Source organism: Tarenaya hassleriana, unplaced genomic scaffold (genome assembly GCF_000463585.1).
Source record: "Tarenaya hassleriana unplaced genomic scaffold, ASM46358v1 Cleome21, whole genome shotgun sequence".
NCBI lineage: Eukaryota > Viridiplantae > Streptophyta > Magnoliopsida > Brassicales > Cleomaceae > Tarenaya > Tarenaya hassleriana.
This window is the reverse complement of record NW_010965451.1, coordinates 2,144,357-2,165,521: the sequence shown is the minus strand read 5'-3', so window position 1 is coordinate 2,165,521 and position 21,165 is coordinate 2,144,357. Positions and strand designations below refer to the sequence as shown.

The following is a 21,165-nucleotide window of genomic DNA, read 5'->3' as shown; positions in this document are numbered from 1 at the left end:
TGATTTTATAAATCTAAAATCCGCTTAGATTATCAAGTTGAATGTAAATTATTAATTAAATTAGGACAAAATCCGGAGATAATAATTTATACGTACACGTGTGAGTCCTTGGTAAATGTGTGAGTTTGTGTGTATACGTACACGTATATGAATTTATACGTCTATTTCCATATACGATTGTCAAATTTTACCCGCGTAAATACTACCTCATTGAATGAATCTGATTTTTTTTTTAATCATTTTACTGTTAGTTCGAAATTATATTTAGGAGAATGTGGCATTCATAGAGTGAGGATTATGTACCATGCAATACTAGATTGAAGTTGTGCATAACTTACATATCTAAATTTGTGTGAACGAAAGGTTTGAAGTAACAAATTCAGGTTTAGGGTTAGGGTTTTGGGGTTTAGGTTCAATAAAAAATATAATTTGGAGTTTAGGTTCAATAAAAAAAAATCTAATTACAACTTTACTAATGATACATATGATATAAAATTAACGCATTTTTAGAGTTTTGTATTATTTAGGTAATAGGAATACAGTGCGGTTCTAAAGGAATTGGTTAGGGTTATGATGGGTATCAGGCATTTGAATATAGCCTAATTAATTTCCATTTTTTCTCTGAATGATACAATTTGTTATTAATGGGGGGAATATATAAAATAAGACTAGAATGACACGACGACATTTTTTTAATGTTATATTCGATTTCATTAAGAAATAATATAAATAGAAGAATCCGATGATCGAAGAATAAAAACAAAAAACAAAAAGGGCACAACCTTTGATGGGCTACGCAATTAGAGTTATAAATTCGAGATAGAGAAAAATAAAAACGAAATCTGACAATTTCAAAACTGTCGATTTCCATGGATTATTTTACTAAAATATAAAAAAAATACGATTTTATTAAATTAATCAAATTAACATTCTCGTTGATTTGGACTCTTAAAAAACCGATTGAACAAGTCATTGCTGATACGACAATGTGTCGGCTTCGTTCCTTTTAAAAATGGTTGCCTTTTCTTTTAAAAAAAAAATACAAAAGGACAATTTTACTTTTATTTTCTTCCATTAAATAAATTTTCCTTCTTTTCATTAATAATTTTTAGTTTCTCGTGGACTCTAACTTTTCGCGAAAAAAGCTAATTCTTAAAAAAAAAATAGTAATTGTGATTATTCCATTATATATGTCAAAAGGAAATTTTATAATTATGTGTAACATGTGAAAATTAAAAACAGATTCACGTTTTTTATATAGGGTTATCTTTGTTCGGTAACTATGTAACTTTTTTTTTGTAACTATGTAACTTTAATTTCAACAATGTAAGGTTTGAATGACCAGTTAATATTTAAAAAAAAAAACTAATTTGTACAACATATAGGCAATAGAAAAATGTTGAAAACCGTGTATTAAATTTGTAGAATAAAATAAACAAAATCAGTGGAATACGGATTTTTTTTTTTGTTTTAGCGTTAAAGTGGAAAAGAGTACGAAATTTCATTGTTTTTTTTTCCTACAAAACTTGAAAGCAACAATGCATTATTATGTTACCGTAATACATTTATATTATTCTACGTAATTGATTGATGAAACGCATGTTTCTGCCGTACCGTCGGTTGGCATTTGAAGCCTTAGTAATTGAAGTGACCGGAGAAAGTCGTTTGCTTCACTTAAGCAAACTTCTATGGTTTTTATATAGCAGATGCCTAACTAATTTTTGGAATATTATTTCTATAAAAAAAAAGACGATAAAAAATGTCATATTTCTCGTGAAAATTAGGGTTTGGATGAGATTATACATAACAAAGTTTGATTTGATCTCTTGATTTGATTGATTGTGATATCCCGAACTATGATAAGGTTTAAAAATATTCGTCAGTGCAGATAGTACGATCAAGGAGTGACTCCCTGAGTACCACTAAGACCAAATGAATCGAATACAACGGAATAAGAGAGATCCGATGATTATATAAGTATAAGACTATATGGTCTAAAATAATATAAAAGAATTATTTGGGTTATTGTACAAGGTGCACTTACCTTTTCGGTTAACTATACTGAAAGAACTCCAAAATTAAGCGTATTACCTCTGGAATAATCTAATAATGGGTGACCTAATGGAAAGTATCTCGATGTACATTAGAATGAAGACAAAACATGCTATAATTAAAGTCTCGTATTGTTTCGATATTTGTAACGGTTGTGGATCGTTACATTCATTATATCGAAACAATATGAGACTTTAATTAATATTATATTCATATTTAACTTTAATCATATTTATATTTATTTTCTTATTTCAATATTGTGTGATTCATTATGGTTGTAGTAAGAAAATAAATATAAATATGATTAAAGGTAAATATGAATATAATATTAATTAAAAAATCAAATGTTAAATAGACTTTACATCTTACTTGTTTTTATTGTATTTATATATTTTTTTTATTTTGATAAGTTTTCTATAATATAAATTATTTTCATTGTAATACGATAAAAAGAAAAGAGATAACAATAAAAGTAATTGTATATTTTTATATTTATCTTATCTTGCTTATGCATTTTATTTTTCATTAAACAATCTTGCAATCTAGTAGAAGAAATAATAAAAAATAAGAAAAAAAAAGATTGAAATAATTTAAAACAAAGGAGGAAGACAAGAAAGAGGAATTTGGTGCTTGGTGTTTGTAGGCATCGGTAGGAGAAAGAGGATAGAAACGGAATAATAATTATGGGAATAAACGACACTTCGTCTCCGACAAAGATTTTGGCCGCATGGACAAAGGCACGCTTCATCATCATCATCGTCGTCTTCATCTTTGCCCTAGCTATTTATATATTAGTTTATTTTTAAATTTTTACATTTAATTTCACGAGACTAATTAATTAATTCCCTTAATTTGAGTTTTCACACTCGAAACGACCACGTTTCGTTCGGATTAGCTGATGGTTTTCTATCTACGGGGGCTGAGTTTAAGCTCGAGATTTAAGGAGTTTCTTTGTCTCTTTTTGCTTGTTGCGACATCAAGATTCGGTTTAAAGCCCAAGGCTATGCACTTTCTGAATCATTATTATTTTCACTTACAGTTGATTCCATATCTTAATAGTATTATACAATGACATTATACTTTCTACATCATCATATCTATAGATTGAATTATATTTCTTGATTGTTTTTTTAAAGATATCCTCGTAAATAATGACGGTAAAACGTATACAACATATTACTTCACGCATCTCTAAATAAATGAAGTTTTAAAGAATATATTTTGTTATTAAATAGATGCTGTTTTACATTTTCTATGTTATTTTTTTAAGAAAATTTATAATTTTATCTTTAATTAAAAATATCTAACTTACATAGAGTGTTATTGGAAATGTGGTTTAACAAGGGTATATATGATTTTTTTTACATTTCAAAAAATTTAAAACGTCAATATTTAGAAACAGATGGAGTATTGGTTATATATATATATATATATATATCAAGCTATATATCAATTTTCATTTCACTGTTTATATAGATATATTTGTATCGGTAGAAAGTTCTGTGTATAGATAAAATGATTCAATGCAAAATCTTCCAATGCTGTTTTAAGGAAAAGAAAAGAAAGAATCAGATTATATAGTCGTAGTCTATAATATTGAGAAAAAGAATACAGATATGATAATAATTTTTATATACACATCTTGCATGTTATAATGTAATAATATATAGTATATAAATTATATGTGCTCATGTAAGATAAAATAATTTCTTGGAAATTGTAATCATTCTCTGGAAGACAGTATATTAGGGATCTCCAAACCCTAGACATTGACTTCTTCGAAAAATGCTGTCTTTTGTATATCACCACCGGCTTTGTTTACTTAATTATATCCTCTATTTAAAAAAAATAAAAACTTCATTACATATGGATGTAGATGTCTAGATGGTAGATGCAGACATTATACGTATAAATACCCAAATTAAATTTCCATTTCGTTGCCAATTCTCCTAAAAATAAATACCCAATTTATACGTATAAATAATCACATTTTCCAATATCAATACAACTATTAAATAATTATTGTTAAGATATACATACAACAAATTATTGCTCTAAGGTCGTGTTAGGAAAATAGCTCTCCATCTGCAATATGTATTGTTTGCGTCATGATGACGAATGCGTTAGTCATATTTCATAGTGTGTCGTTTTGTATAATCGATTATTTCATAAATTATATTTGAAAGGAGTGGTGTATATATAACTCGTATTAGAATAATACTAGCTCCTTTTTTTTGGCCCACCCTAGAGCATGTTCAATTACAAACATATCATTACTCATACACTATATATATATATATATGTATATTATATAGTACCCGGTTTCATCTATTTATTTTTTAAAACTATACGAAAATATATCACCAACAATAATTATGAGAGAAATGTACAAAAGATTTCAACTATTTGTAGACTTTCTATATTTCCCAATATAACCTATACGTGTATATACCTAATGGTGTACATATATAGTAAAGTAACAAGCAGGGCAAAGAGCGAGAAAATTCCGACGAAGAAATGATATAAAGACAGAATCATCCGATGTAATAAACACTCATATCAACTTTGTGACTCGTTTTTACGTAATACTTCAAATATATAGGTTCCCGTAATTATCATCCTTTCACGAATACGTAAAGCCCTACGCAACAAATTATCAGTCCGTTTTATACATAACACCAAATAAAGACCCTTTTGCCCCTCTATATTATTCATTATAGATTATGATTGAAAAATAATGTTATTTTACTACAACGGTACAAGGACCGTGTGCGAGTGTATTTTATATACGTACATAAGTATGGCTTGGAAAATGCATTGGCAGCTAATTACGTGCCTGCAGGAATATTGAGGTAGACGATAAGGATTAACTGTAACATTAATTCGATGTAACAAAAGATGGAGCGTGGATATTCGAGACACTTGTGATGCCCAAAAACATTTTTATATATTTGAAAATTTTATACACCGTATATATGAAAAAATCGAATAATCCTTTTCCGTCCTCGCTTTCTTTTTCCTCGACTCATATTTTCATTAAAATAATGAAAGTAGCTACCACCTTTCTCTGTCCCACTTTGAGATAAAGCAAAAGCATGGAAAAAGCATATAGAAAAAAATGAAAACAATAAGAAAATTAAATAAATATAATCTAGAGAGAGAGAGAGAAATTTAATGGGAAAATTCAAGGGAGAAAAAAAAAATACAAAAGGGGTTGCCAAATACCCTCATCAAAATTATTGTCACATATCTGATTTCATAAATTTGTTGCATCCTCCAAAACTACAACTACTTAAGCTAGAGAAGCAACATCTCTCAAAGTTTCTCCAGAGCCCTTGTTCGGCCACGAGAGAGAGAGAGAGAGAGAGAGAGAGGGAGATTCTTGAAGTGCCATGAATAGAGCAGGAGTGATAGAGAACTCGCCGGTGCAGCAGCTGGCGGCGACCGGAAACCCTAACTGGTGGAGCGTGAGCGGTGGAATGAGGCCTCCGCCACCGTTGATGAGCCATCAGCCGCCGCAGCTTTCCCCTTATAGCTTCCTCCGGCCGCCGCCGACACTGCCGCCGTCTCTTCCGAGTCTCCTGCCGCAGTTTCTACCGTCTCCGACTTCGTCTTCGTCTTCTTCTTCTCCTTCGTTCCCCAGCCATAACCCTAACGTCTCTTCTTGGCCTGATTATTATGATCTTCCTCCTGAGTCTTGGAGCCTCAGCCAACTACTTTTGTAATTCTCTTCTTTCTCTCTCTCTCTCTCTATATATATATGATATATATATATATATATATATGTTTCTGTTCCTATCTGGATATGTTTCTTTTGAGTAAATGAATGAACTTGGCCGGTTAGTACTCGAACCCTATCAATTGCGTTGCCGTTGCTTTGTCCAAAAGTGGATGTTTTGTTTTAACCTAATCTTGGTTAAGTTTCGTGTAGATCTATATTACTCGTTAAAGATTTTTCACTTCCTGTGGTATCTACCTATTTCTACTCTCGAAATCTCCTCTAATTTGGCTGGAATGATTGAGATCGTGTTTTGATTATAAGTATTTTCAAAAGTTTAAAAAAAAACTGTACATGCAAATACACAAATGATCATCTGATGAGAATTTATATATATGTGTGTGCGCGTGAAGGGGTGGGTTGATGATGGGAGAGGAAGAGAGAATGATAATGAGCCAACAAGGGAAGAAGTTGGAGAATTGGGAAGAGCAAGTTCTCAGCCACCAAGCTTTCATGGCGGCCGACGTGAAGCAAGAGAACAACAGCAACAACAGCAGCAATGGTTATGTCATGTCACCGAACTCATCGCCTCCCAACAACAACAACAATGACACCAACTCCAAGTCTTGTGTCACTGCCAACACCACGACAAGCCTCACCAGCAGTGGCAACAACAGCATGTTGGACTTCTCTAGTAATCATCACAACGGTATTACCAAATCCGATATTGGGAGACACCATCTTCCTCCTGATCGATCCTCTGAGGTGAGTTTTTTTTTTTAAAGTATAATCTTTTTAAAGTTTTCACCTTTAGATCTGTTATTATAATTTCGCTCTGTTTAATTATTCTGTTTGACGATCGGATTCGATTTGTTTTACCATCAAATCCAACGCCATCAAGACAAAACTATGTAATGTGAGATATATATATATATATATATATATATATATATATATATATATATAACACATGTTTTGGTAGTTGAAAATGGAGAGCGAAATGAAAATACTGATTAAATTATTTGCCCTTGTGATCTACAAGTGTCACAGCTCGGAAACTGGGGGATCAGCCAATAAGAAACCGAGATTCCAAGCTTCACCTCCTTCGACACAATCAACCCTCAAGGTAAAATTAATACAAAATATCTTTACAAAAACATATATATATATATATATATATATACATATATATATGACATATATAGCATAACAAAACAAGAGCACAAACACAAAGAAGCAAGATGCAAACAAAACAGAATGGCACAGAATGATCTGTGGTAACAGTTTTGTCTTTGATGCGTGTCCTTTTCTTCATGCTCCATTATTCTTTTTTCTTTTTTCCCTTCTTCTCTCTCTTTCCTTCATCCTTCCTTGAAGAAAAAAAAAAGATGATAACTGTGAGCAGTGAAAATGGTAATAAAATATCCAAACATCTTTTTACTTTCTTAGATCTTTATCATAATTAAACTCATTCTCACTATGTCTAGTCATCCTTATGCTATCTATAGATACAATATGTATTAGCCCATTTGGTGATATATAATTTTAGCCTATTTGGTCTCTCTCCTGATGTATTCGTTCTCAATCATTGAAGGGTCATTTTTGTTGCATGTTTCCCTTAATTAGGCCCACTTCCATATATGTAATTAACGTTATGTTGTGTTTGTGTGGTGATGAAGGTGAGGAAGGAGAAACTAGGCGGACGAATCGCAGCTCTTCACCAGCTAGTTTCTCCCTTTGGCAAGGTAATTGACCGATGAATAAATGTGGCATTAATCGTAAATTAATTTGGTATGATCATAGTGATAATTTGGTTGATGAAATTAACACGTTAAATTTTTAAATGTATATATATATATATGTATATATGTATATGAATATGGAATTGTTGGATAGTGGAGTGATGGTTTTAGCTCTTTTGGCAGACTGACACGGCCTCTGTCCTGTCTGAGTCTATTGGATACATTAGATTCCTTCAGAGTCAAATTGAGGTGATGTTTCCTTCCAAATTACCATGATTCTCTTCACTTCTTTTCCTTTCTTTTTCATTTTTATTTTCTAAAATTCCTTTTTTATTTTTATTCTATCGAAACATTCTTCACAATTTAAAAATGTTACCCCAAAATTTAATTCCCAAATAGAAAATCCGAAAAAAAACTTGTTCTAAGCAAATTATTATTTGTATTCCAATATTCTTCTTCCAAAAATCATTGGAAATTCTCGACACTCACGGTTTATTAGTTAAATATTTTGATTTTTTTCTTTCAAAAAAACAAAAATAATAACAAGCAATATATAAAGATGGTGTGATTATTTAATTATACTTTCTTGGAATATTGCAGGCCCTAAGTCTTCCTTACTTTGGTACTGCGTCAGGGAATATGAGACACCCGCAACATGTAAGCACATAATATCATATACTCGTCATTACGTATTTTTAATTTCTATATGCACATACTCACACACATTCATTTGCTAATTAATTAATTAATTAATTAGTGACCATTTGCTAATTAATTAATACCCTGATCTTCTCGCTATATATATATATATATTATAGGTTCAAGGGGATAGGAATTGTATATTTCCCGAGGATCCTGGTCAGGTACGCTTTACTATTTCTTTTTACGTTTTATACACCATACTTTTTATTGGATCAATTGAACCCAAATCTGAAAATGTGAACAGCTTTAATTTTCAAAAGATTACCCTTTTTTTTTTCCTTACTGTCTTTAAAGTGGAGAAAAAGAAAAAAATAAAGATAAAGTCTCAGCCTTTTCTCCATATATTAATTACCTTTCGTTAAAACCAACAAAGTTAATTAACTAACGTTTTTTGGTTTCTTTATGCCTTATTTTAAAACGATTTATTTAAATATCCCACATCGTTTTTATTGCATATTTTCTCAAATAAAGCCGATAATGAACGGACATATAATATTTTCCAATACAAAGTCTCACCCTTTCAGTGGCCTATTACGTACTTCAATAAACCGTACAAGAGAACCTTTTTTTTATTACAGTGACAAAATGTGATATAAAATTGAGCGATTAAATTAAATTTCTAAGCGTTTGTTTGTCCCATTTCGGACAGCTTGTGAACGAACACTGCATGAAGAGAAGAGGAGCTTCGTCGTCATCTTCCGACGACCAAAACCCTAACAGTAACGAAGAACCGAAGAAGGATCTTAGGAGCAGAGGTCTATGTCTCGTTCCAGTCTCTTTCACTCTGCAAGTCGGCAGCGACAATGGCGCCGACTACTGGGCCCCAGCGCTCGGGGCAGGTTTCCAGTGAACCAATCACATCGCACCGCGTGGAACCCCCAAAGGAGAGAAATGTTATAACATCACGAGCAGCCAGTCTGCAGAGAAAACATCAAAAGTGAGTTTCCAAGGCTGATTGCTCATGATGCTATACAACAACTACATATCACAAATTTGCGTTCAGCGTTTTGGAGGTTCTGCGTTTGGCGTTCTTCAGTCTGATGTATGAAATGACCAAAAAAAACAAAGTGTGATCAATGGTTCTTCGTTTAGGCAAACTTAATTGTAATCTGTGTTTATTTTGATTGTATCTGCATGGGGGTTTGTACTGTCATTATATCTTCACTCACTATCACCTTGTTCTTTTACGTAAGAAAATGGCGATTAGGTTAACTTCGATGACAATTCAGCAACCAAACTACTAAAACCGAATTATTATAATTAAATAATGGTGTTATCAGTAACTAGGTCTCAAGGGTATATTGTTATTTCATAAAAAATTTGAATAAACAAAAGTTAAAACTAAATGAAGACAATAACACCAAGTAAGAGAGATAACCATAAGGGATGGGATAGAGATTTATTTATTGAACCAACGCACTTCGCTACATTAAGACAGGAATTAGAGGAAATAAGAGAGCAAAGTGCTTATAATAGCTATTTTTATGGGTAATCACTTCTTGTCTCGCCCCTTGGCATGAAGCTCGTCAAAGTACTTCTTAGGTTCTCCCTCGAAGGCAGCCCTCGAGATGTGATGGTTGCCACCGGAACCAGGAGCCACCATGGAGACTCCGGCGCCGGAGACTGAGCCTCCAGTGCCGGAGTTGGTTGCTCCGGCAGAACTTGGCTGGTCCCCTGCCTTCTTCGAATCCATTCTCGGATGCCTCAACTTAATAATAGTAATGTGAAAATGGGTTTTGGGTGATGGAAGAAAAGGGATTGATTGGAGGATTTTATATATAGAGGGAAGAGGTTAATGGTGTTTAGAATGGTCAAAGCTTTGTTTCCCGATATTATCTCTACGTGTTAATAATAATAATAATATAATCATTCTCGTAAAACGTAGTTGTAGTAAATACAAATGGAAAATGAAATGGGGGGAAAACATAATTAAATGTACATCTTGGAAAATTGACTATGTTTTTTTTTATTATTTAATTATTTACATCAGATTAAAATGTGTAGGTTTTAATTTTATTTGAAGTTTTATTATGATATATTTAGAAGTAGACATAGGTGTATAGCATTAGTAGAACAATACGTTTTGTGTTATCTTTCAATTGTACTAATTACATGCAATTTTGTTAAATGGCCGACTTACATTCCATATCATGGGCTTCCATTTAAGACGTCAAGCCCATCAACTTGTGAAAAAATGTCAAATCATCACTAAAATTTAAACTATTTTTAATGACGCAAAAAAATAAAAAGCAAACAATAATTTGTATTGGCATGCATGCAAACATAACGTCGTATTCCCGAGGGTAGCCAGTTTCCTTTCACGAGTAGAACATTTAGGTTAACGAGAAGAATTGATACGATACCAATACCAATGCGTAGAGATAACTTTGGAAAGCGTTGACTTTGACCGTATTCAATGTCCGAACACTTCCCTCGACCGTAATAAATACCGAACCCTCTTCCCCTAGTCTGCTCACTCGAACCCTAAGTATCTATTTCTAGTAAAGAGAGAAAGGTCACACTCCGATAGGAAAAAAATGAGCGGCAAAGGTGGTGGTGGTGGTGGAAGGAGCGGCGGCGGCAGCGGCGGTGGAGGGGGGAAGACCGGTGGCGGCGGTGGAGGGAATACCGGCGGCGGCGGAGGGATGATGAAGGCCCCGGGAGCCGGCGGTGGGGCCTACATTTGGAGGGAATCGTTTGAGAGGGATCCCAAGGCTTTTTTTGATGGGCTGCGTTCATCAAGTGGACAAGGCAACAAAAAATGATGGAAGTGTTTTCTTTTATGTTTGATAAGTTGTATCTTTATGATGCAATTAAAATTAAGCATCTGATTAAGACTAATAAATCTTGGGTTTTATAAGTCTCTTCTTGTTCTGCTTTGGCATTTATTCTTCTCTAACATTTTTTTTGTCTTTATTGTCACAACTATACAAATGATGATGATAACCGCAGTTTATTTTTTTTTGTAACATAAAGGGCAATTAAACTTATAAAAATAGATTTCAATTTGGGATTAATAGATACACTTAGCTTGGAACTAGAGATAATAAGAGATCTTGGTGCTTGTAATACCATTGACATGATTTATGTTCTTTAACACAGTTTATTTTGGGCTGAGATTGGGCCTTTTCCCAAAAACCTCAAGGTCCATGAATTGATACCCATTATGGAAACCTCGTTGATCAATTGGAATCATATTTCATGATTAATTATACGTTTTTTTAATTAATTATATGTTATTTTACTATTACGTGTTGATTCGATTTGATGGCTTTGTGATAAACATCCGCCACCTATTAACTATTATTTAATTTTTATTTTAAATTATGTTTGACTGTCCTTCTCGATCCGGTGTCATTTTTAGACTCCCTATCATACGGTCCAATTTGATCTGTATTAAAAAAATATATTAAATACCATGTTAACGTAATGGAAACCCTTTAAGAAGATTCCGTGTGGATGCCGATTCTCTGCAGCAGTAAATTATACGGTCTACGCATGTTGCGTGCACATATAGGAGATTATATATATATATAATAATGTCAACTATGACATTATTTTGGGCTGCTATTTTTATTAGCTTTAGGAATTTTGAGAATTTTTCATGTCAAAGCGATTTAATTACTTAATGACTCAAAACTGGGAATATTTAGGAACAATGAAAACGAGATTACAAAACTTGTGATACATTATTAAGGACAGTTTCACCTGGTCCGACTGTAATAATATAACAACTTTAGGGTTTTTAAAATTTGGTTGGTTCGTTCTATGGCACGTAGACAAAATTTATTTACATGCAACTTTAATGGTATGTTTTTTTTTTTTGCTTTCGTTTAGATTTTACGCATGTAGTGGCCAATCAAAATTTCGAAAATTATTTATTTAAAAAAAATAGAAATTTATTATGCTCTTCATTTTATCTCCATAAAAAACACGTGGTGAATTTCGATCAGCCCCACGGAAAAGCGGTCCAGATCTATTGTCTAATATCATTGTCCTTTAAAAGAATCTTACAGGCGGACCACAGTTTTTTTTTTGTTTATTTCACCACAGATTGCTGAAAAAATCTAAAAAAAATACCTCAATTTAAAAAAAAAACTGTTTTTTGAATAAAATCCGAACTCATTTTTTGAATTGGAAAAAAAAAACATGAACTTTATAAAATTTTTCATTTTTAAATCCAACTCATGATCGATGTGGTAAAATGATGACGCGGATGATGATGTGTACGGTTCAGTCAGATCACAAATTGACACGTATGATATCGGGATGTTATGTCATCGATCGTTTAGGTTTAAAAAAGGCAATATTTATAAAATTATGGTTTTATTTGGTAAAAAATAGAGTTTAAATTGTTTTTTGAAAAAATTAAAAAAAATCGAATATTATTTTGGGATTTTCTACATTGTTCTTGCGAAGTTTCCATACAATTTCAAACCAGGAAAAAAAAAAATCAACCCACATCTTATCCCCCCGTTTCATCAATTTTTTTTATCGACCTCATCTTTTGAACGGTCCACATCAGTTGATAGACTCCGGTCCGGTTTTAATTCGGTTCAAACAATTCCAATTTTAAAAAAGATCGAATTGAAATAAAACCGGTATAAATTCAAGCTAGTATTCAGAAATCAAATGTAGGGTATTCGGATTAACTTTGGTATTGTGTCCGGTTAAGATTGGGTTTGACCGGCTCTTCAGTCCGGTTTTTTAATATATTTTTACAATACAAAAGCTTCCCCTCCTCTCATTAATTATACATCCACTATATATACACGTAGCCTAGAGAGAAGAAGGAGAAGGAAGAAATGAGGAGTACGGGTTTGGTGGCGGTGGTGGTGGTGGTTTTGATGTGTTTGGGGAATGCGAATGGTGAAATTCCGAAACCAATATTAAGGAATATCGAAACAATAAACCGGAAGGGTCCTCGTTTAGGGATCGTTGCCCCAAACGTCTTCGAGCTCAACCCTCTTCTCAATTCTCCTGCTTTTGTCCCAGACCCTTCTTTGCCCTACATCGATTTCGCCAAAACTTGTGATACATTATTAAGGACAGTTTCACCTGGTCCGACTGTAATAATATAACAACTTTAGGGTTTTTAAAATTTGGTTGGTTCGTTCTATGGCACGTAGACAAAATTTATTTACATGCAACTTTAATGGTATGTTTTTTTTTTTTGCTTTCGTTTAGATTTTACGCATGTAGTGGCCAATCAAAATTTCGAAAATTATTTATTTAAAAAAAATAGAAATTTATTATGCTCTTCATTTTATCTCCATAAAAAACACGTGGTGAATTTCGATCAGCCCCACGGAAAAGCGGTCCAGATCTATTGTCTAATATCATTGTCCTTTAAAAGAATCTTACAGGCGGACCACAGTTTTTTTTTTGTTTATTTCACCACAGATTGCTGAAAAAATCTAAAAAAAATACCTCAATTTAAAAAAAAAACTGTTTTTTGAATAAAATCCGAACTCATTTTTTGAATTGGAAAAAAAAAACATGAACTTTATAAAATTTTTCATTTTTAAATCCAACTCATGATCGATGTGGTAAAATGATGACGCGGATGATGATGTGTACGGTTCAGTCAGATCACAAATTGACACGTATGATATCGGGATGTTATGTCATCGATCGTTTAGGTTTAAAAAAGGCAATATTTATAAAATTATGGTTTTATTTGGTAAAAAATAGAGTTTAAATTGTTTTTTGAAAAAATTAAAAAAAATCGAATATTATTTTGGGATTTTCTACATTGTTCTTGCGAAGTTTCCATACAATTTCAAACCAGGAAAAAAAAAAATCAACCCACATCTTATCCCCCCGTTTCATCAATTTTTTTTATCGACCTCATCTTTTGAACGGTCCACATCAGTTGATAGACTCCGGTCCGGTTTTAATTCGGTTCAAACAATTCCAATTTTAAAAAAGATCGAATTGAAATAAAACCGGTATAAATTCAAGCTAGTATTCAGAAATCAAATGTAGGGTATTCGGATTAACTTTGGTATTGTGTCCGGTTAAGATTGGGTTTGACCGGCTCTTCAGTCCGGTTTTTTAATATATTTTTACAATACAAAAGCTTCCCCTCCTCTCATTAATTATACATCCACTATATATACACGTAGCCTAGAGAGAAGAAGGAGAAGGAAGAAATGAGGAGTACGGGTTTGGTGGCGGTGGTGGTGGTGGTTTTGATGTGTTTGGGGAATGCGAATGGTGAAATTCCGAAACCAATATTAAGGAATATCGAAACAATAAACCGGAAGGGTCCTCGTTTAGGGATCGTTGCCCCAAACGTCTTCGAGCTCAACCCTCTTCTCAATTCTCCTGCTTTTGTCCCAGACCCTTCTTTGCCCTACATCGATTTCGCAGGTACATACATACATACATACATACATACATACATACATACATACATACATACATACATACATACATACATACATACATACATACATACATACATACATACATACATACATACATACATACATACATACATACATACATACATACATACATATTCTTTTTTTTGTGTGTGTTAATTTGGTCGTACGACTATTATATATAGGTAGAAGATTTCGAATTGGGAAATTATCGAATGAAAGCGTGGTGATTGTGATGGTGGGATTAGGGATGGTACGTTTCTCTCGATGATCGTCCTAATTAAAAATCCATTATTTTTAAAAAAAATATAATTAGTATTTAATTGTTGTTTTAATTTAATTTTATTTGATGGAAAACAAAAGTTAAATGCAGGGGTAGGGACGCAGCTGTTAGTAAACCTGTTTAGGATAAAAGGAGTGTTGCATTACGGAATTGCTGGGAATGCAAACGTTGATCTCGAAATCGGAGACGTTGCAATTCCTCAGTATTGGGCTCACTCCGGCCTTTGGAACTGGCAGGTTATTATTATTATTATGATTAATATTCATTTAAACCGTTTGAATTCTCGATAAATTAAGCCCTGTTTAACACGAAACCTTTGAAAACGATTGGTGGAAATGCGGGGACAAAGTCTGGTTTTCAAACGAGGTGAACCGCGTTTTCAATATACCATATAGTAATATTTTACACGAACGGGCTTGGAACTTCAATGAAATATATTTTTTTATTCACAACTATATATATATATATCGTCTATTTGTTCTCTAATTTTTTGATCCACTAGAATATAAATTATATTTTGGCGTCAACTAATATTAAACAATTTTATTCAATACTATATAATGTTACACGCGTATAAAAAAAATATACACATAAAATATTATAACTTATATTATAGAATATACAATATTTTTTTAGATAAATAATTTATATTATAATAAATAAACATGAAGATTCTTGGTGTTTTTGAAAATCATTTTTTTTTGCAATAAAATCAACGCGTAATTTCGGTTGTAGAGATATGGAGATGGGCCTGAAGACGAATTGTCACTTGAAGCTGGAGGAGATTACACTCGACAAATAGGTTACCTTCAGTTTTCTGATTATAACACGAAGAATCTGTCGGATGCCAATTTGCTTAATAGAGTTTGGTACCAACCCGAAGAAATTTTTCCGACAACCGGAACTCCCGAAGTTCGGGAACATGTCTTCTGGATTCCAGTAGATCCGACTTATCTGGAAGTTGCCCACAAACTCAAGGCATGTTAAAATCGCATCTCAATATATATATTTGTTATCTCACATAAATATTTACTGTTTTTGTAATTTAAACAAGAATCTTAACCGTTTTGCCATAATTATCCCCTGGCTGATATATATACACACACACATGGAGCAGGGGATGAGACTGGGACGGTGCGTGAACGGCACATGCCTCCCACGGGAGCCGAGGGTGGCGGTGGTCCGGCACGGCATGAGCGCGAGCATATTCGTGGACAACGCAGCTTACCGGAGTTTCCTGAACGGAAAATTCAACGTCACGGCCATCGAGATGGAGAGCGCCGCCGTGGCACTGGTCTCCCACCAGCAACGCCTCCCCTTCATCGTCATCAGAGCTCTCTCCGACCTCGCCGGCGGCGATGTCACCGATAATGGAGCCAACGTGTTCGGCGGCCTCGCCTCCCAGAACTCCGTCGACGTCCTTGTCGAGTTCGTCCGCTTGTTGTCCGAGCGACGATGAGTGTGTCCACGTGCTCTCGTACGATGCATGCATGCATGTTGTCGGATTAATTCGAATAATCTGAATAATTAACTATGGTAGGATTGGACGATTACTTATTCCTCCCCGCTTGATACGGAGAGGTAAATAAAATATGATCTCTTAGGTGCCAAATATTTTTTTTTCGGAAACTAATAATAATTTGTTTAGTTTTTTGCTTTATTTTTGCAAAAGCATATGACCGGACACCCGTTTATCTCGGAGATTCGATTTAAGTGGAAACATTAATCTAAACAGATACAATCATACTCACTTTCTTAAAAGATAAAACCTTAGAAAACGATAGAAAATAAATTTCTAAATTTTTTGTTTAATAAATTTATTTTTAATTTTATAAAATATATCATTATAATTTCTAAACTTATTAATTAATATAAAAAATCCCAACGATGTTGATGAATAAATCAATTTCGTAATTATAATGATATATTTTATAAGTTTGAGAATTATAATAATATCTTTTATAAATTTAGAATAAAATTTTTAAACAAAAAGTTTATAAATTTATTTTCTATCATTTATAAATTAATTTTTTTTATGGATTTTACCTCTTTTAAAAATGACATTTTAAAAAGATTTATTTAGTTGTGCCAAATGCTTGAAATATCATTCATAGGTACAGACACCACATTCATATTTATTTTCGGCCCATTAATTTCATGTTAGGCCCAACAGAAAAATAAATTATAACAAATAGTATCAAAGTGGGATGGACTCAAATCGAGGGCATTTTAGTCATTTAAAATGTAGCCTTTGGACCGGTACATACTAATTTAAATGTCTACGTACCAGTGGAATTGTTATCACACTTTAAACCGGAAAGGGAGAGAATTCCCAAATCGGCGGCGTAATCGCCGGGTAGAGGAGAAGAAAAGAGCGATGGAGAAACCGCCGGCGAGCAGTTGGAGCATCCACACGCGGTCGGAGATCGTGGCGAAGTACGAGATCTTTGAGCGTGTCGGCGCCGGAACTTACGCCGATGTCTACAGGGCGCGGCGAATCGCCGATGGACTCACGGTGGCCCTCAAGGAGATCTTCGACTACCAGTCTGCGTTCCGCGAGATCGACGCCCTCACCCTCCTCCGTGGCTCCCCCAACGTCGTCGTCATGCACGAGTACTTCTGGCGCGAGGACGAGAACGCCGTCCTCGTGCTCGAGTTTCTCAAGACCGATCTGGCAGCGGTGATCCGCGAGGCCAAGAAGCGGAGGAAGAACGGAGGTGATGGGATCCCGGTCGGGGAGATCAAGAGATGGATGATTCAGATTCTCGCCGGCGTCGATGCGTGCCACAGGAATATGGTCGTGCATCGAGATTTGAAGCCTGGGAATATGTTGATTTCTGATGATGGTATCCTTAAGCTCGCCGATTTTGGTCAGGTAATTGTGATTCTGATTGTTTATTGAACGAATGGGCAGGACTTGTAGATGATAAGCTTCTTCTTGCAACACTTGTGGCTCTAATTCTTAGATTTTGGTGACGAATTCCTGGAACTTTGCTTAGTTCTTCTGATCCTTGAAAAGTTAGTACTATGTAACCAAAATCTAGAATTTAGTATCATGTAGGCATGATGTTGATAATGGGAACATGCATAATTCTCTTATAATGTGTTGTAATAAGCTTGTTTTGTTTTGATATATGTCTCTGGTTTGCGTAATACATTATCTTCAGTAATTTGTTGCTAAGCATAATATAATATGAAGTGGGTGAACCAAAAGCATCTCGTGAATATTTCTATTGCGTACTCCATTTTCTGTGGTTGTTGTTCTTGGTGGCTTGCTACTTGATGATTGTTTCAGGATTTCGATTTTTCGTCATTAAGCTTTTGTTGCCTGCTGTGGTATTATTAGAGTTTTGGAGCTCTTTTTTTTCTGTTTAATTTAACAGAGAGATGCCGGTAGCTTCTTGCAGGCGAGGATACTCATGGATCCGGGATTTGTTCCATCGGAGGAAAACCAACAAGTGGAAGACAAAGATGGTGGAACAATCACTGGACCACCAGAAGTCATTCCTGAATGCGAGACTTCATCCCAGAAAGGATGTGATGATGGCCACAAACAAGAACCCGTGAGTAAAGACGAGTATTTCAGACAGATAGAAGAGCTCAAGGCTAAACGGGTTGTAGAAGACGATACTGATAAGGAGTCAAACCTGCATGATGGAGACACATCTTGTCTCGCTACTTGCACTGTTAGTGATTTAGAAGACGATGATCTCCGTAGGACTTCTTTTTCATATGACGCCGACGAAGTATGGGATGATGGCACACAAGGTTTAATGACATCATGTGTGGGAACTCGTTGGTTTAGGCCACCTGAACTGCTCTATGGATCTACAAAATACGGTCTAGAGGTTGATCTGTGGTCGCTTGGTTGTGTGTTTGCAGAGCTCTTATCTCTCGAGCCTTTATTTCCGGGAATTTCAGATATTGATCAGATTAGCAGAATTATCAATTTGCTTGGCAATTTAACTGACGACGTGTGGCCGGGTTGTGTCGAACTTCCTGATTACAACACAATCTCTTTCGCTAAGGTAGAAGCTCCTGCTGGAGTAGAAAGTTGTCTTCCCAACCATACTGCCGATGAGATATCTATGGTCAAGAAACTCATCTGTTACAACCCGGCAAGAAGATCTACTGCTTCGGAGTTGCTGGATGATAAATATTTCACTGAGGAGCCTCTTCCTGTCCCGGTATCAGAGCTCCATGTCCCTTCGACAAGGAGTGGGCAAGATGAGGATTCTCCTGGCGAGTGGCATGATTACAGAGAAATGGATTCTGATTCAGAATTTGACAACTTTGGACCTGTGAATGTCAAGGCGACGAGCGGTGGATTTACAATAGAATTCCCTTGACCCTGAATGGCGTTAAGGTATGCAACTGAATGCTCTCTCACTCATTTTAAATATGCAATCGGTCTGAACATTTGTTCCTGCTATCGATAATCATTTCAGTCTATGCTATAGTCAATGACAACGATATCTCTATCTATGCATATGTTGTTGCTTGTTCCTCCTTAATCTTACCATTCGTTTGTCTCTAATCTTAGCTAGCCACCGATCTTTCTTTTGGTATTTGTAGATCTGCTTCCACTTCCCTTAAAGTCGAAACCTTTTCCGGTTTAGGAATATCACCCTCATTTTGTTTTAGTCGGATCGTCCCTAGTAATCAAGGAGAGACCTTAGGTGAATCTCCAAAGTCGGGATTGTTAATCACGACCCTGCATTGCACGTTGTCATGCCTTGCTCTGTAACAAGAAAGCCCGTCACTCGGAAATCTTCTTGATCCGTTTAGGTTTAGCTTTAAATCTTCCCCCGGGATCACGGGTTTTTATGATTATGTATTTTCATGGTGGCTCATGTTTTGTTTCTGTTTCTCTCTGGCAGATCAACAAAGAGTTGATCCTCATCTTCTTCCAGAGGAGGTTAAGATCAGACATCTCTATAGAAAGAAAAAAAAACGCATATTCAGGTGGCCCTTCTTCCGTAGAGAGAGATTTCTCGTCAAATTCTTTTTCCCGGAGAGAACTGCTGTGTTGTGTTTTGGTTTTTTTCCCTTACAGAAACCCATATCATATCCCATAAGTCTTGTTGTCTCCTTAGACGACATTACTTTCAGTTCGTCCTGTTTGGCTTTGTTTGATTTGAACCAGGAAGCCTATCTTGCATACATTTAAAAAAAAATAAAATTATGTAATATACCTATGTATGCATATTTCCGTATATGCAATCCTGTCTTTCTTCAAATAATCTTGTATTATGGCTTAATTTCAATAATTGCATAATCGTTTTTATCAATTTTTTTTGTACCGTTGATTCTCTCTTCTGTTATTGAAATTTTTTGTAAATCTTTGGAATAAACAATAATTTAACGCACAAAAGTAATTGTGCTTCGAGTTGCTTTGTCTTGTATCTCTCCGAAGAGCCATGTACACGTGTCTAGATATGGTTGGTTGTAATCTCTAGGGCTCCTTTCTCGAAGGCTTTCTCGTAGATATTATATTCATCCGGTCGGACGGTCACGACCAACTGGACTGAAAGCTTCTATGAATTCCCACCGTTGGATAAGTGTTTTCAATATTAGCCGTACGATCGTTTTGTTAAGCAAATCTGACCGTCCAATTTAATCCAGAAATTGAAATTTCAAAACATGTGAGAGAGGGAGGAGAGATGTTCCGAAGAAGAAGAACATAACCGAAAGCCCTCAGCTTTTCTTTTTCGCTGTTTCACCAAATATTTCTTCTTCTTCTTGTTCGTCAAACCCAGAAGAACCCTAGATTGTTTTCTCCTTCGAAGCTTGTCTTATTCCTTCTATCTGCGGATCATAATTCCTTTTTTCAAATTTTATTTTGAGCTTAGCAGCCGCCGATTCGCTCGAGTTTTTTTTGGCATTAGAGCAGGATTCGGTTCCGTTTCGGATCTGGATTTTTTGTATTATTTGAGTTGATTCGTAGAATCTTTGGATATTTTCGGGGGCGGGGTTTTTTCTGGTGATAACAAGAGTGAATTTTCGAAACAACAAAGGAAATTTTTTGGGTACCTTGGCATACTGGAAATTCGAATCTTTAGATGGGTGAGGGCGGCGATGGAGGCCAATTCCCGCCAAAAAAGGAGCAACAGGAAACGTCTGATTTCCCGGCGAAGAAGCCGGCGAGGCAGCTCGACTTCACTGGTGGCGCCGATGGGGTTCTACCGGAACATGCTCAGTCCAATGTCTCCGCTACCTCTCCTGCCGCCGCAACGGCGACGGCGATGAAGGCAAGTACGGCACCCACTGGCTCCTCCG

General features: G+C 34.9%; 4 protein-coding genes across 4 annotated transcripts in view; all 4 read left to right on the top strand.

The window, feature by feature from the left end:
- The first annotated feature begins 5,239 nt into the window (after positions 1–5,239).
- LOC104814558 (transcription factor bHLH68-like) lies at positions 5,240–9,401 on the top strand. Its single transcript, XM_010542663.2, has 8 exons — positions 5,240–5,773; positions 6,184–6,535; positions 6,813–6,896; positions 7,450–7,515; positions 7,696–7,761; positions 8,113–8,169; positions 8,331–8,375; positions 8,864–9,401. Exons 1-8 carry the CDS (start codon positions 5,445–5,447, stop codon positions 9,062–9,064), a joined length of 1,200 nt encoding a protein of 399 aa, XP_010540965.1. The 5' UTR covers positions 5,240–5,444; the 3' UTR covers positions 9,065–9,401.
- Positions 9,402–14,348: 4,947 nt separating this feature from the next.
- Positions 14,349–16,544, top strand: LOC104814557 (bark storage protein A). Its single transcript, XM_010542662.1, has 5 exons — positions 14,349–14,589; positions 14,789–14,856; positions 14,967–15,122; positions 15,622–15,864; positions 16,004–16,544. Exons 1-5 carry the CDS (start codon positions 14,370–14,372, stop codon positions 16,343–16,345), a joined length of 1,029 nt encoding a protein of 342 aa, XP_010540964.1. The 5' UTR covers positions 14,349–14,369; the 3' UTR covers positions 16,346–16,544.
- A 623-nt stretch (positions 16,545–17,167) lies between these two features.
- On the top strand, positions 17,168–20,147 carry LOC104814556 (cyclin-dependent kinase F-1). The gene is made up of 3 exons (XM_010542661.2): positions 17,168–17,761; positions 18,294–19,252; positions 19,767–20,147. The coding sequence occupies exons 1-2, from the start codon at positions 17,264–17,266 to the stop codon at positions 19,233–19,235; spliced, it is 1,440 nt and encodes a 479-aa protein (XP_010540963.1). The 5' UTR covers positions 17,168–17,263; the 3' UTR covers positions 19,236–19,252; positions 19,767–20,147.
- A 379-nt stretch (positions 20,148–20,526) lies between these two features.
- Positions 20,527–21,165, top strand: part of LOC104814714 (protein tesmin/TSO1-like CXC 5) — a 4,447-nt gene continuing 3,808 nt past the window's right edge. The window contains exon 1 of the mRNA XM_010542887.2: positions 20,527–21,156. Coding sequence (XP_010541189.1) covers positions 20,949–21,156 — 208 coding nt within the window. The 5' untranslated portion in view covers positions 20,527–20,948. The remainder of the gene's footprint in view (positions 21,157–21,165) is intronic.

Coding starts and splice junctions, on each gene's coding strand:
- LOC104814558 (XM_010542663.2), top strand. CDS start 5,445: ATGAATAGAGCAGGAGTGATAGAGAACTCGCCGGTGCAGCAGCTGGCG. Junction 6,536..6,812: donor CTCCTGATCGATCCTCTGAG/GTGAGTTTTTTT, acceptor GTGATCTACAAG/TGTCACAGCTCGGAAACTGG. Junction 8,376..8,863: donor TTCCCGAGGATCCTGGTCAG/GTACGCTTTACT, acceptor CATTTCGGACAG/CTTGTGAACGAACACTGCAT.
- LOC104814557 (XM_010542662.1), top strand. CDS start 14,370: ATGAGGAGTACGGGTTTGGTGGCGGTGGTGGTGGTGGTTTTGATGTGT. Junction 14,857..14,966: donor TGATGGTGGGATTAGGGATG/GTACGTTTCTCT, acceptor GGAAAACAAAAG/TTAAATGCAGGGGTAGGGAC. Junction 15,123..15,621: donor CCGGCCTTTGGAACTGGCAG/GTTATTATTATT, acceptor TTTCGGTTGTAG/AGATATGGAGATGGGCCTGA.
- LOC104814556 (XM_010542661.2), top strand. CDS start 17,264: ATGGAGAAACCGCCGGCGAGCAGTTGGAGCATCCACACGCGGTCGGAG. Junction 17,762..18,293: donor AGCTCGCCGATTTTGGTCAG/GTAATTGTGATT, acceptor AGCTTCTTGCAG/GCGAGGATACTCATGGATCC.